General features: G+C 43.9%; 1 protein-coding gene across 2 annotated transcripts in view; it reads right to left on the reverse strand.

The window, feature by feature from the left end:
- Positions 1-681: 681 nt before the first annotated feature.
- JCAD (junctional cadherin 5 associated) overlaps positions 682-16,033 on the reverse strand; it is a 50,076-nt gene continuing 34,724 nt past the window's right edge. For both annotated transcript variants that reach the window (XM_053572961.1, XM_053572962.1), the window contains 2 exons: positions 1,033-6,458; positions 682-846 (listed from right to left, as the gene is read on the reverse strand). In XM_053572961.1, the coding sequence (XP_053428936.1) occupies positions 6,424-6,458 (35 nt within the window). In that variant the 3' untranslated portion in view covers positions 682-846; positions 1,033-6,423. The remainder of the gene's footprint in view (positions 847-1,032; positions 6,459-16,033) is intronic.

Below are 16,033 nucleotides of genomic sequence, written 5' to 3' on the forward strand. Positions count from 1 at the left end.
TAGACACAAGTATCTCAGAACCTAAGTGTATTTAAAAGGATTCAAGCCAAACTCTGAGAAAAGCACTCTGTGTGGGCCACTGCAGATTAATGCCTTGGGCTGACTGCCCAGTTCATAAACACCCTAATGCCCTTCCCTGACATAAGAAAAATATTGGGAGAATTCAATATCATCAGTCCTGCGGCTGGCTGTACGTAGCAATACAAGGAGACGGGGGAGGATGCCTGATAAGTTACTGGAGTAGAAAGAAGACCACCCTGATGGGAGAGAGCACGGCAGGACTCCCACCCTGGCTGTGGCCCAGCCGTACAGCCATCGTTTTCAAATTATTTTACTCTCGGACCCTTCTAGCAGGGCAAAAGACCCTGTGGACTTCAAGGTTTGCCAAATCAATTGCTATATAATCTTAGAGTTGTCAGAAACCAGCCAATTCCCTTCCCTCCCTTCTCCACTTATGAAGGGAAGTATTCCTAAGAAGGTAGCCCAGGTCACAACTAGTTAATGGCAAAGCCAGACCTGGGATGAGGTCCCCCAGTCCCCAGGCTGTGCGTTTCATCTTCTAGCACTAAAGGGATTTCTTTTTCAGCTACATTTTAAGATGTGCATTCAATTATCACCCAACTGGAGGATAATCCTTCCTTCAAAACCTGCATTGGAAAGTGATCTGAAATTTCAGACTACCTGGAGGGCCCTGGGAGACCCAAACTCTGGGCCCAGCACACATGGAGCCAAGGAAGAAATAAGGGAAAGAGCCTGTAGTCCCAGCTACTTGGAAGGCCAAGGCAGGGGGATCACTTGAGCCCAGCAGTTCGAGGCCAGCCTGAGCAACACAGTGAGAGCCTGTCTCTGAAAAAAAGAAAGGACTATGTTAACCAGTGTGATGAAAATATTTGAAATTGCATATAAAACCACAGCACATTGTACCCCATGATTGCATTAATGTACACAGCTATGATTTAATAAAAAAAAAAGGAAGGAAGAAAGGAGAAAAACAGCATAAATAAGGTAAGAGGGGATTCTGAGAAAGCCTACCTTGGAAAGAAGGTTCACATTTTTTAAAAACTCAGAAGCAACAGCTTTAGACGTTTATTGATCTGCTGGAAAGAAATAAAAAATTGAGAGCATGCTGGTGTCTCTCCATCTGCTTCCAGAACTGCTATGCTGCAAGCCAGGAGGGGGAGCCCTACAAGACCTGGACGTCACACCCTCCATCCTTCCAGACAAGTCATTTTCCCCATAATGCATGAGCCTAGCTTTGTTCTCTGCACTGAACACCTGCATCACGCCAGGGGTTTGTTATATACAGTAGAATCTCTGTAGTTGACCATCTCCCTACACTGACCACCTCCTTACGTTGACTTGATTTTCATAGACTGGACATGCACCACATGTACGTAGCAGCCCAGTAGGCCTGGTTTTTTATGTTGACCACCTGTGTAGGTTGACCAGTTTGCTACAGTCCCTCGGTGGTCAACTTACAGAGGTTCTACTGTACTTGATTCTCATGTTCAAGCAGTAGGAGAGGAAGGGGAGGACACACAGGCCAGGGACGTGACATTCGCAAGCCCCCATGTTTAGTCATGGAGCTAAAAGTCACACCCAGTCCCTGCACTAACTCTAGGTCTCTCTCCAGAATGTTGGCAAGGCTGGGGGGAGACGCAAGCAGGGGCTTGAACTTGAGGGTGATGCACAGTGGAGACCAGTGATGTGGGAACTCCGTGGATCACCTGTCCCTGCCATGCAAGCCCCTCACCGAGCAGCCTGCTGTCCTCTGGGGACCAGCCTTTAGGGATGATGGCACAGCATGGGCACCCACAGCCAAAGATAAGGAACACAGGTGCTTCCATTCAAAGTCTTTGCAAAAGGTTTGTCGCTGAGTGGGCCAGCAGCCACCCTGAAGCAGTGAGGGTATTTACATCGTGCAGAGAAAGACAAGAGTTCCTGGAAGACATTGGTCTGTCGGGTTTCGCTGGGGTTCCACCAGCTACTTTATTATTCTTCACCTACCCTCACTTCTCATCACCTGAAGGTCCCTACACTGCCTGATCTGGGGGCAATGACCACAACTGGCAACCGGCCATTACCAATTGTGTCTCTCTGATCCCATCTCCCTCGGGTATTTAACAGTGATCAAAAAAAGGATGAGTGGATACAGGGCTTCCGTGGGGTTTCGGGGCCGTGTCTTCACCAAATTTTAGGGAAAGAAAAAACTTGTTTTGAGATGTTTCTTCTTAGCTTCTCTGGCAGGCCTGTGTTGTGAGGGATCAAGTTTCTGCTGACCCAGGTGGAGAGCACTTCATTGGTTTTCACAATCTGGAGGTTCTGCTTTTCTTCGTGGCTGGGACATATGGTTTGCATTTCTGTTTTCTGCCATATCCCTCTCAACTTGAACTTGCCTTTGTCTCCTGCTTGCTCTGTGACCGTGAACGTCACGCAGCTCGGCTCTGCGGTAGGGCAGAGGTGCACGGAGGTAGCCGAGAGCCCCAGCTGGGCCTGTCTTCCGTGGGGGGCAGGCTCCTCCTTACTCCCTATCTGGGAGTTGGGATGAAAGTCTGGACAATCCAGGCTTGCCTTTGGGTTTGAGTCTCCGTCAGTGGGCAGAGACCGTGGAACAAGGCCCGCCTTGTCCTCTGCTGTCTTAGTAGACACAAATGTGACGGGAGCTCTTGAAAATCAAAGCCAGAAATCTGTGGGCACTCTGGCCACCTCCCGGCACTGCCAAGGAACCCAAGGACTGTTTCAACAGGCAGGTTGCTAGACCACGTCGACCTTTTCAGGAGGCCTTGAGCAGAATTTATAGCTGTAACCACTCCCTCTTTCTTTCTTGCCAACAAAATATGCAGGCTGGAGGCCAATCTTCCTTTAATGTTATAATATCATCTCCCCCTTCTTGGCTTGGACGGTCCCCGAGTGGACCAACCCACACTCCTCGAAAAGGACCTCCCACCCTGCAGACTCTTAAAGGTCATTGGAACATGTCTCTTAAATCCTGTCCTGAGTTGCAACTCTCCTCCCACAAACAGATGTAGAAAATCAGCAGTTTTAAAAAAACAGGACAAAAAGAAAATGCAGAAGTCCCCTGGGCCTGCGATGGCTTTGGCTTCAGAAACAGAATCCCACCCCACGTCCCATCTCTCAAGGCTTATCTCCCCTGCCCGCATGCATCTTGGCTGAACAACGCTCCCCCCCAGACAAAAGTAACTGCTTATAAGAACTTAGGAGATCTGAAATATTTCTCTAAGCCCCAACACTTACAGAGAGATAGAGAATTCTGCTGCACTGGCCATTTTTCAAGAGATGCTGACTTGGCATTTAATTGTGCATCATTTAATCATTTTAAACAAACAACAAAAATAGCCAAAAACCCCAAGCATGATCATCGGTGTGTGGGGGGGTCACAGGATGAAATGACAGGTTAATGTTTTCTTCCATCATTCCCTTCTGCTCAGAGCTGGGACACAGTTGTTTCAACAGATAACCTTCATCATTTTTCTGCAGCCCACATGAATTAAAACCTCAACCTACAATTCTAGTAAGGAAACCAGGAGGTGGAAGAATGTTTTAGGGACCTTTATGAAAGAAATTCAAGCAATTACCAGCATGGAAATAATTCTGAGGATCCAAGAAGGGGCTAGTTGCATCTTGAGAGCACTTTATTATAGTTTGCAGAACCGTGAAGTTGACCAAACAGATATTTGGTTTTCAGTCATTCACAAATTTTCTTCATAGAAAGGCAATTTGAGCCAAATTACTATCATTCCCCCTGTCTTTTTGCAGATCAAGAAATACCAAGACATTTCATATGTAATACCTCATATAATTTTTAGTCCAAATAGTCAAAATTAGAACTTTCAATTTCATTTTATAAGCTCCAAATTATTCAACACACACACAGTAAATTATGGGTTTGAGGAAAATAGTAACAATACAAAACCTAAGAACCTTTTTTCTCCGGCCACAAAATAATCATGGAGTTGTATGTATATGAGAAATAAAAATAATGGAAGAACAATTAGTATTAAATTCAAAGCCTCTGGAAAAGTGAATTTTGATCAGAGGCCATTGTTTATCTCAGAATATATGAGTTTAAAAGGCAATTTTTTAACTTACTTAAATTTCTGAAAGCCATCTTTTTCCTCCCCAAAAGCATTTACATGTGAGCTGGAAAGCAGAAAAATTACGATTGAAGTATAAAGAATGGTAATTTCAACTACATTTAGAAATTTCCAGAAAGATAGGATACAACAATTTAAAACAAAACAGAAAAGCATCGTATTTTGGTTTGAGATATGTATAAGGTGCAGCAGTTCTGTTTTCTTGGGGCTCCTTTTTTTCTTCTGAAGAATAAGCTCATATTTCATTCTTTTGATTACATAGAACTTTTAGATGGCATCAGCAAAATTTAAGGGGAAGTCAGGAAAGAGTTAATAGATACGTACGTGTATACTTACATGTGTGTATATACGTATAATACACACACATATACTTGCTTGCATTGGCATTTATTTAAAGAGGGAAGCAGAACACTCTCCCTACAACAAAGGCCTCCAGGTGGCTCAGCCCTCATCAGCAAGACCAGAGGACTTGAAGGGTTCAATGACTAAAACAGAGCGACTGACCTCTTCTCCACTAAACCCGTCCTGGGAAGAGACTTGGCCCTGCTCACTGCTGCTGTAAAACACTTGAGCCTACAAGAACTCTTCCTAGGAGCTGAAGTCTGCAAAGAGGTGACTCTGAGTCATAGGTGAAGACCAAAACTGCTGATAAGGGAATTTGGAAAGATTTGTCAGGGCTACTTAGATTCCGTTTTGTTTATTACAGTCCAAACACATGAAGCTCTTATGAAATAAAATCATATGGTACAGATAAGAGCGGGCCGTGAAAGCCCCGTTGTTTTAGGGCCAGAGGACAGGTCACCACCCATGGTTCACAGTTCAGGAATTTGAAATGTCTAAAAATAGAGAAGGTGGTTTCTCAAAGAGAAGACAAAGGTAGGAGAAAATAAAGGGAGAAAGAAGAAAGGAAAGAAGGAAAGAGGGAGGAAGGAGAAACCCTTTAGGAAATGTTAGTTAACAAGAAAACCTTATTTAGAAAGAAAACAATAAATGCAGGAAAAAAATGCATACATTTTGTGCAGGTTAATGCAATACGAAACACAGAATACACGGGCCTCAGAATAGTTTTGTAAGAGCATACATATATAATGTCCCCAAACATAGAGACTACTTCAGATCTTTCTAGATAAAAACACGTGTTTCTTTAAAGGGGTGTTGGGGGGGAGGGGAGAAAAGTATGCTCTTGGGGCAGATCTCCCCAGACATACAAAGATAAAACTATGCTTTTTGGTAATTCTAGTTGATGTGGCAGCAAAAGCTATCGTGAAGATGCTGGCTGGTTTTGAGAGGGTTATTTTCAAATATAACCTTATAGCTACATCTGTACAAAAATCTGTCTGGAATGTTTATGTTATTAACCCTGTGAGACGTCCGGGTTGACAATGTTCGTAGATAAAATGAAAGTAACAGCACTGCATACGCTTTAAAGCCAAAGCGAACCCTCTTCGGGTTCCTCTCACACAAAGGGATACAGACTCTTAAATAAAATCATACTTCCTTAAAAATCTGCCACCTAACAATTGTTTACATCATAGAAAAATAGCATTTTTGTAAAAAGAAATATAGTCACTTTGTTAAAATGGTCTATTTGAACCCAGCATTTTGCTTTTCATATAAAGAATTTCTAAATACCCATAGAGAAAATAAAGATGGGTAATACTGAGTGCAAAGCAGACAATGGCATGTTTGCAAACAAAGTTCTCCATTGCCAGATAAATAATACTCTTAGTATATTACAGTACAGGTTTAAATTTTTAGGAACTTCCAAGATATTGCTTTTATTCTCTGATAGCAAGTTACTTATAAGGAAAGTTACTCCTGGCAGAAGGCCAAATTGATTAGAAATGGGTCATATATATTCATTCACATTTCCCCCAAACTGTGTCCCAAACCCCTTAAAGGGAGCCCAGGCCACAGGCAAAGGGGAATTGACAACATTCACAGTCCCTTCGCATCATTCACTGCATCCTCCACGTTTAAGATCGCACACAGAACCAAGTAATACCAAACTATTCACCAGCTCGGCCACATCCATCAGTAAGGAGAGTTTCTGTGAAAACTCTTTTCTAATTAGAGGCATTAAATCTTCATGCTATAAAAACAGATGGTTTCAACGGACTATTGCTTGATCTCCAGCAAGCAATTCTGCACAGATGGCAACTTTCCTAGTGCCAGTGGGAAAGGACGTTTTTCAGTGCGCTGAAAAACAACACTTTTCAGCTTCTCTGTGGGCAAGTTGGGCTAATAGACTAAACCAGAGATTACTCAATTGACAAACAAAAGAGGTCCCAGTGTCACCGACGTTTCGTCATACCCTCTCCACTCTGCTAGGGTCATATGAATCTGTAAAGAAAAGAAGGAAAAAAAAAAAAAAAAAAACAGACAAGAAATTAGTGCTACATTCAACTGGTCTGTTTTCTGTTTCATCCCCAGACCAGAAATAAATTTGTTTAGGGAGCAAAACCCACAACTATATAAAAGTTAATTTTCAGACATTTCAACCATCTTGTTTTCACGAAAGAGTAAGAGACTATTGTTCAAAGGCTGTTTTCAAGGAACGTGTATGGTCATTACCCAAACACAGATGGGAAAATATGAGTTGCTCGTTATTTTGATGGCCCCTTTCTGCTTGTGGTGGAACATAATTGACTCTAGATGCAATGTTTGTAAACTGGCAGGGTTGTGTTTGGCTGACATCAGGAGGATTTCTTTTCTTTCTTTCTCTTTCTCTCTTCTTCCCTCTCTTTCTTTGTGTTGTAAATAACGACTCTAATGAAAGCTTGCTTCTTGTAGGGGTGTCCAAGCTTTTTTCTTCTCTACCACATATTGGAAGAAGAGGAGTTGTCTTGGGCCACGCATTCAACACACAAATAATGATGAAAGCTGATGGGCACAAGGAAGGGCTGTGCATGATTTGCACAATATCCGACACCCCAGATAAGCAAAATGGGTCTCACATCATTTGCCTGTGGCCCAGAAGCCACTGGTTGGACATCCCTACCAGAATGTCCATGTCTGTGGTCAAATGCTGTCCCTTGAAGGTGGGGTGGGGGGATCCTGGCTGGACGAGAGAAGTCCTGTCTCCCATAGCTACTGCTAGCAAATGGCCCAGGGCTGGGTGCACACCTGTTAGCGCAAGGCTTCTGGAACCTTCTAGAACACAAGTGTGTGTGAGTCTGGCTACATACTGACACATTCTACTGCCTGCACTAGAGAAACCCCAATCTGGGCCCAGATGACCTAGATTTCCAAACCAAGACACCATACGAAACAGCAATAACCCTATTGTTATTCCCTCAAAAAAAAATTAAAAATACAACTCCGATGTGACCCATCAATCCCACGACTGGGTATATAGTCAAAGGAAAGGAGATCAGTTTGGAAGAGACATCTGCACCACCTTTTCATTCCCAATAGGCAGGCCTGGAAACAACCCCACCACCTAGTGAAGAAACTGTCAGAACGCGATTCAGCCTTTAAAAATAAGAAAATCCTGCCATGTACAAAACAGGTGAAACGTTTTGTTATGGTAAGCGAAATAAGCCAGGTATAGAAAGACAGAGACTGCATGATGTCACTGACAAGTGCAATCTTAAAAAAGAAAAAGAAAAAAAAAAGGAAAGAAAAATTTGAATGCATAGCAAATAGAAAGCAGAATGGTGGTTACAAGGCGCAAGGGGAGATATGAGTCAAAGGGTAGAAACCTTCAGCTATAAGACGAGCAAGTCCCGGGGACTTAATGTACAGCATGACCACAATAAACAGTGCTGTATTTTACACCCGGAGTTTGCTAAGAGATTAGATCTCAGGAGTTGTTACCGAAAACTCACGATGATGGTGATTTTTGTTAGGCCAGGCGTATGCCAGCTAGCTTGACTGCGGTACTCATTTCACAGCTTATGTGTGTATCAAAACATCATGGCTTTAAATATGTATAATTTGTATTTGTCATTCGTATCTCCATAAAGTTGGGGGAAAAGCAAGGCTCAGCATAGTATAAAAAGGTGATTCATTAAAAAGAAAACAAATCTGGAATCGTACATGTACGACTTTCAAATTAGTATTGAGTACATGGGATGCTTGTCTTTCCATTCTTTTTTTTTTTTGAGACAGAATCTTAGTATGTCGCCCTCGGTAGAGTGCTGTGGCATCACAGCTCACAGCAATCTTCAACTCTTGGGCTTAAGCAATTCTCTTGCCTCAGCCTCCCAAGTAGCTGGGACTACAGGCGCCCGCCACAACGCTGGGCTATTTTTTGTTGCAGTTGTCATTGTTATTTAGCAGGCCTGGGCCGGGTTCAAGCTTGCCAGCCCCAGTGTATGTGGCCGGTGCCGTAACCACTGTGCTACAGGTGCCGAGCCTGTTTTTCTATTCTTGAGATATAGGCCCACATGAGAGGAAAAGCACAAATTTAAGAAAGGGGGCAGGAGGGTGGGGAGAAAGGGGCTCAGAAAGTTCCCACCTAACAGGTACAATGTAGGGGTGTACGGCACACCTCCTGGGTGAAGGGCTTATCTATAACTCAGGCTTTTCCTAACAAATGTAACCTAATCACACGTACCCTTACATTAATCTGAAATTCAAAAAAAAAATTCCAGAATAATGCTAAATCACATACATATGAAAATGTGGAAAGATGGTACGATTTGACAGAAAACAGTTACAAAACCATCTTTTCTGAAATCCACCTGGCATCTGTGCATTATGAAGTCTGCAGAGACTCCAATTTCTCCAGCAGGAAAAGCTCTCCCCACATCCTTCTGGCTCCTTCACAACTTGGCCCAGATGTTTTTATGATACAACGGGTACTATGACTGCGGTGACCAAGACGGTGTTTACAGCACGTTGAGTCAGAGGTGACAACCCAGACGGGACAGCGTCTGCACTTAGGAAAAGGGAGTTTGCTCTTGCTTGAAATTGATCAACAGCATCCAGGGCCGACCTGGCTGAAAGGCAGCAGAGGTCACACTTTATACTTAATGCCACCTGTGGAAGCACAAGCCATTAACTGCTGGGCCCTGCATTTCTGTCCTCAGTCAGCCTCACAGTCTGTGGATTCTGAGGGCCCTCCTGTGTGCAACCAACAGTGCCTTTTTCTTCACAGACAATGACATGGGGTCACTAATGGACCAGAATGTGTAAAGGTCACACTGCCAGCTTGTGAGAGGCCTGGAAGAGGCTGATCATCTATTAAGCCTCAAATTAATCACCAGGGACTTGAACAGTCCTCCCGCTGCCAGGCCTAGCAGAGACACCTCCCCAGAGTCAACCCGCCACCTACAACCCCGCAGTTGAAATGGAGGGACTCAGACATGGGAAGCCAGGGAGAAAATTCTGCAGAACTGGCTCTTCAGCCCGAGGATGGTCTAGGTCCAATAAAAATACGTGAGCCGCACATTTTAAATTTTCTAGTAGCCCTATTAAAAACAAAAGGAAACAGGTGAAATTGATATTAATGTTTTACTGCGTGAAATATATGCAACCTATCATTTCAACATGTAATCAGTATAAAAATTATGGTGCTGTACCAGATTCCTTTTTTGTACCAAGTCCTTGGAATCGGTATTTTACACACTTGGTGTATTTCAGTGAGTTACATTTGAAGTGCTCAGTAGCTGTAGGTGACAAGGGGCTACTGTACTGGACAGCACAGGTCTCCAGGGTACAGTAGTTACTCAGAGTATTTATTACTCAGAGTATTCATTTACAATCCTGCATCCTGTGGGCTCTATTTCAGCTGCTGACAACCTGCTGAGGCCTGCCCCCTACTGGGTACTTCATGTATTAATACCCTGGAACACTAACGTCCTCGAAGATACGTTAACTACTGGCCTTCTAATGACTCTTTTGGAGTCATTTAACCTTCCCAGATTCCCCCAACTTTGGGCCTCAGGCAGATCTCTCCCCTGTTTTTCCCGTCAGAATATTAATACAGTTTGCACAGAGGCTGATGGAGCTGAGAGGGTCTGCATCGTGTCCGGGCTGTGACTACACACCTGCATTGGAACAGGACCAGAGATGGGCTTAAATTAGTTTTAAGCCACTGATTTCTTAGAGCCACAAAAGACCACTAAAAGGGTATTAAGTGAAGGGACCAACTCTATGATACGATCAGTACGACACATCACAGATAGTAAGGTTCCAGAAGGTGTGAGGGTGTGGGGGGCTAAGGATGTACATGCCATGACCTTGTTTCATAGTTCCAGAACAGAATCTGGTTTAAGTGGGCTGTGACTTTAGCAGCAGTGAAGTGGTTCCAGCACACGGGGACAGGGGTGGGTAGGGTGGGAAGGAGGAGTCTTATATTTAAAATGATAAAGAACCCGAAAAGGGAAAACAACGTGGCTGGGCCTGGTGGTCCTAGCACTTTGGGAAGCTGAGGCAAGTAGATTGCTTGAGCTCAGGAGATTGAGACCAGCCTGAGCAAGAGCGAGACCCTGTCTTTACTAAAAGCAAAAAATCAGCCAAGTTTTGTGGTGGGTGCCTATAGTCCCAGCTGCTCAGGAAGCTGAGGTAGGAGGATCGCTTGAACCCAAGAGTTTGAGGTTGCTGTGAGCTGTGATGCCATGGCACTCTACCAGAGCAACTGAGTGAGACTCTGTCTGAAAAAAAAAAAAAGAATAAAAGGAAAATAAAGCCTCAGAGTTTATCTATCAGTAACACACTAACAAGCCTTTATTCCAGTTTGTGAAGAAATTAGTGGGTGGAAAACTAGACATACGTCAAAACTTATACCACCTCAACTATAGGGTCTCTGTTCCTCTCAAAACAGCCAGTGTTGAATATGAGCCCTGGTGTCCACCTGAAGGAAGGCTGGGTCATGGAAGGCCGCCTATGCAGACCAAATCTAAGACAGTGTCCCCAACAGTGCCCTCCTCTCCAGTTGGCCACCTGCTGCATAATGACATTTCAGTCAATAGACCACATATGCCACAATGGGCCCATCAGATTATAACAGAGCTGAAAAAGTCCTATCACCTAGTAACACCACACTAGCTGACTATCACCTAGTCACACCACACTAGCTGACTATCACCTAGCAACACCACACTAGCTGACTATCACCTAGTAACACCACACAAGCTGAACATCACCTAGCAACACCACACTAGCTGACTATCACCTAGCAACACTACACTAGCTGAATTTCACAACACCACACTAGCTGAATATCACCTAGTAACACCACACTAGCTGAATATCACCTAGTCACACCACACCAGCTGACTATCACCTAGTCACACCACACCAGCTGACCATCACCTACTAACACCACACCAGCTGACCATCACCTAATAACACCACACCAGCTGACCATCACCTACTACCACCACACTAGCTGACCATCACCTACTACCACCACACTAGCTGACCATCACCTAGCAACACCACACTAGCTGACAATCACCTAGCAACACCACACCAGCTGACTATCACCTAGCAACACCACACCAGCTGAGTATCACCTACTAACACCACACCAGCTGACCATTACCTACTAACACCACACCAGCTGACCATCACCTACTAACACCACACCAGCTGACCATCACCTAGTAACACCACACTAGCTGACAATCACCTAGCAACACCACACCAGCTGAGTATCACCTACTAACACCACACAAGCTGACCATCACCTAGCAACACCACACTAGCTGACTATCACCTAGTAACACCACACTAGCTGATCATCACCTAGTCACACCACACTAGCTGAGTAACACCTACTAACACCACACTAGCTGACCATCACCTACTAACACCACACTAGCTGATCATCACCTAGTCACACCACACTAGCTGAGTATCACCTAGCAACACCACACCAGCTGACCATCACCTAGTAACACCACACTAGCTGACAATCACCTAGCAACACCACACCAGCTGACAATCACCTAGCAACACCACACCAGCTATCACCTAGCAACACCACACCAGCTGAGTATCACCTACTAACACCACACCAGCTGACCATCACCTACTAACACGACACCAGCTGACCATCACCTACTAACACCACACCAGCTGACCATCACCTAGCAACACCACACTAGCTGACTATCACCTAGCAACACCACACTAGCTGAGTATCACCTACTAACACCACACTAGCTGACCATCACCTACTAATACCACACTAGCTGACCATCACCTAATCACACTACACTAGCTGAGTATCACCTACTAACACCACACTAGCTGACCATCACCTACTAACACCACACCAGCTGACCATCACCTACTAACACCACACCAGCTGACCATCACCTACTACCACCACGCTAGCTGACCATCACCTACTAACACCACACTAGCTGACCATCACCTAGCAACACCACACTAGCTGACAGTCACCTAGCAACACCACACCAGCTGACCATCACCTAGTAACACCACACTAGCTATCACCTAGCAACACCACACTAGCTGACTATCACCTAGCAACACCACACTAGCTGACCATCACCTAGCAACACCACACTAGCTATCACCTAGCAACACCACACTAGCTGAGTATCACCTACTACCACCACACTAGCTGACCATCACCTAGTCACACCATACTAGCTGAGTATCACCTACTAACACCACACAAGCTATCACCTAGCAACACCACACTAGCTGACCATCATCTAGCAACACCACACTAGCTATCACCTAGCAACACCACACTAGCTGAGTATCACCTACTACCACCACACCAGCTGACCATCACCTACTACCACCACACTAGCTGACCATCACCTAGTCACACCATACTAGCTGAGTATCACCTACTAACACCACACTAGCTGACCATCACCTAATAACAACACATTAGCTGACCATCACCTAGCAACACCACACTAGCTGACCAACACCTAGTAACACCACACTAGCTGACCATCACCTAGCAACACCACACTAGCTGACCATCACCTAGTAACACCACACTAGCTGATCATCACCTAGCAACACCACACTAGCTGAGTATCACCTACTAACACCACACTAGCTGACCATCACCTGGTAACACCACACTAGCTGACCATCACCTACTAACACCACACTAGCTGACCATCACCTACTACCACCACACTAGCTGACCATCACCTAGCAACACCACACTAGCTGACCATCACCTAGTAACACCACACTAGCTGACCATCACCTAGCAACACCACACTAGCTGAGTATCACCTACTAACACCACACTAGCTGAGTATCACCTACTAACACCACACTAGCTGACCATCACCTAGTCACACCACACAAGCTGAACATCACCTAGCAACACCACACTAGCTGACTATCACCTAGTCACACCACACTAGCTGACCATCACCTAGTAACACCACATTAGCTGACTATCGCCCAGTAACACCACACTAGTTGAATGTCACCTAGTAACACCACACTAGCTGAATAACACCTAGCTGTCGGCACATTACACCACAATGGCTTTTTGATTAACTTACTGTAGCCTTAAGTCTACAATAGTGTACAGGCATGTCCTAGGCCTTCACCTTCACTCACCACTCACCGACTCACCCACAGCAACTTCCAAGTGCCCCGTATGGACTTACCACCTTTTATCTTTTATATTTCATTTTTACTGTAATGTGTCTATGTTTAGATATATTTAGGTACACACTGTTGTGTTACAGTGGCCTGCAGTAGTCAGTACAGTGACACTCTGTACAGGTGTGCAGATGGCAGCGGGCTCCACCACTGAAGTCTGGGTAAACACACTCTATGATGTTCAGACAGTAACATGATCATGGAATGACACGCTTATCACAGCACATCCCATCATTAAGCAATGCATGGCTGCACTTGAGAATGCCTGGGGTAGCTGTCAACTTGAGTAGCTCTCTGCCTGCAGATTTTTGGCCATTTTGTTGTGCTTTAAGAAACGCATCAGATGGAGGGGGGAAAAATTAAAATTTCTGGTTGTTGGCAACTATAGCTAAAAAAAAAATTAAAAGGTCATGAGGGAGATATTTTTAAGGGATAGATAAAATAAAACTTTGCAATTATCTGCGTGTTTTTAGATACCTTCTGGACTCCATTCACGTGTCAAACACTCAAGCTAAAAATTGAGGGTGTGGTTTACTGAACCAGAAATCTTATTTTACCAAATAATCCCTCAAATAGGGATGCACTGAGACAAAGAAATATTTACAAATTAGTGCTCTATTATAATACAATTTGTCTTATTTTAAAATCCTTACAATTCTCAGAAAGAGGCAGGACTGATAAAATCATTATGATTTGACAGATGAGGAAACTTGCTTTAGAAACCTATGCCATGTTTTAGCATGGATGAAATGATTAAAAGAAGAATGGAGATAAGTATCAAAAGGTCCTTAAAACAGAGTGGGCATATTTGGGGGAGCTGTGAGGCGGATAGAAGGGAATCATGCTGAAGACTACAAAAAGAAGAAAATCCCAACATCTCAAAAAACAGGCCAGGTGACACTTTTCTACCATAATGGCAAAGGTTCCATTCTCATACTATTCTCTTCCTCAGCAAAGACCCCTCTTGTAACCTTGAAGACCCACTAGAGCCCTAGCAGGTGGATCATTTCAACCATGGATTTTGCATAAGGAACAGAGGATCACTGGCTAATGACCTTAAGACTCAAACCATGGCATCTGTGGGGAAATTTAAGGAGACTCAAGTAGATGTTTTTGTTTACTGCAAACTTCTGGATTCTTCCAGTGGAAACAATGGTTCATTTCCAGTTATTTCTAAAGTCTTGGATTGCAAAACAGAAAATCAGAAGGAGTGGGAGGAGTGGAACCACCTGTTGGAGGCATCATAGGAAGAAGGGTTGGTCCAGCCCTGGAGGGGGTGGCTCCCACTTAGGGGGCCACAGTCTTTCCCTTACTGTGAAAAGTAACTCTGTGAAAAGGACTAAATGATGGAAGGTCCTTTCCAACTGTGCTTTATAATGTGGACCTTTGGACATTTATCTCCATTCTTCTTTTAATCATTTCTAGGATATATACTATATTTGCCATAATGGGCCCAAATTTCTAAGGGGAAAATTAAGGATATGCATTATACATAGGCCCTACCAATTCCATATATATATATATATATATATATATATATACAAATGTTTAAATCCTTTTATTTATACTTATGGGTTAAAAGTGTAACTCTAGAGGCAGGTGGATTGCTTGAGCTCAGGAGTTAAACACCAGCCTGAGAAAAAGTGCCAGGCGTTGTAGTGGGCACCTATAGTCCCAGCTACTTGGGAGGCTGAGGCAAGAGACTCGCCTAAGCCCAAGAGGTGGAGGTTGCTGTGAGCTACGATGCTATAGCACTCTACCAAGGGCGACAAAGTAAGACTCTGTCTCAAAAAAAATAAATAAATAAATAAAATAAAGTGTAACTCTAGAAAGCAATAATGATATTCATATGCAAAATACGTGGGTCATTATGAAACTTTTGAGATACATAAGAATCAAGAACTGTAAAATTTGCACGGGGCCCTCCCAGCAACACCAAGAAGCCAAGCAGTTGAAATTTGCACGTGTCAATCAGGACACTGTCGACTGTGTTTCTTGGATGTGAAATAATGGACCATACGGTCTGTCTCAAAACTTTCATAGTGACCCACATAATATCCTGGAATATAGTAATCAGTTTTGTTGAACAGATGATGAACTTGCAATGAAAGCATTTTTGGCCAACGAAGAATGACATATGGTCCTAATAAAGAGAGGGTGGATATGGCGGATCCAATCAGCTGGGAATGATTTACCACCTCCATGCAGAATCAAGAAAGCATCTATTGCCCAGGTTGAGACTGAATCCTAAGATTGGGGAATGTGTCAAAAAGAAAGTGGTGGTGAAAGTGCTTAAAAAATGTGACATCTGCAGTGCTATGGATGGAACTGAGGATGATAAAATTTACCGG

The sequence above is a fragment of the Nycticebus coucang genome, chromosome 20, assembly GCF_027406575.1.
Source record: "Nycticebus coucang isolate mNycCou1 chromosome 20, mNycCou1.pri, whole genome shotgun sequence".
In the NCBI taxonomy this organism is placed as follows: domain Eukaryota; kingdom Metazoa; phylum Chordata; class Mammalia; order Primates; family Lorisidae; genus Nycticebus; species Nycticebus coucang.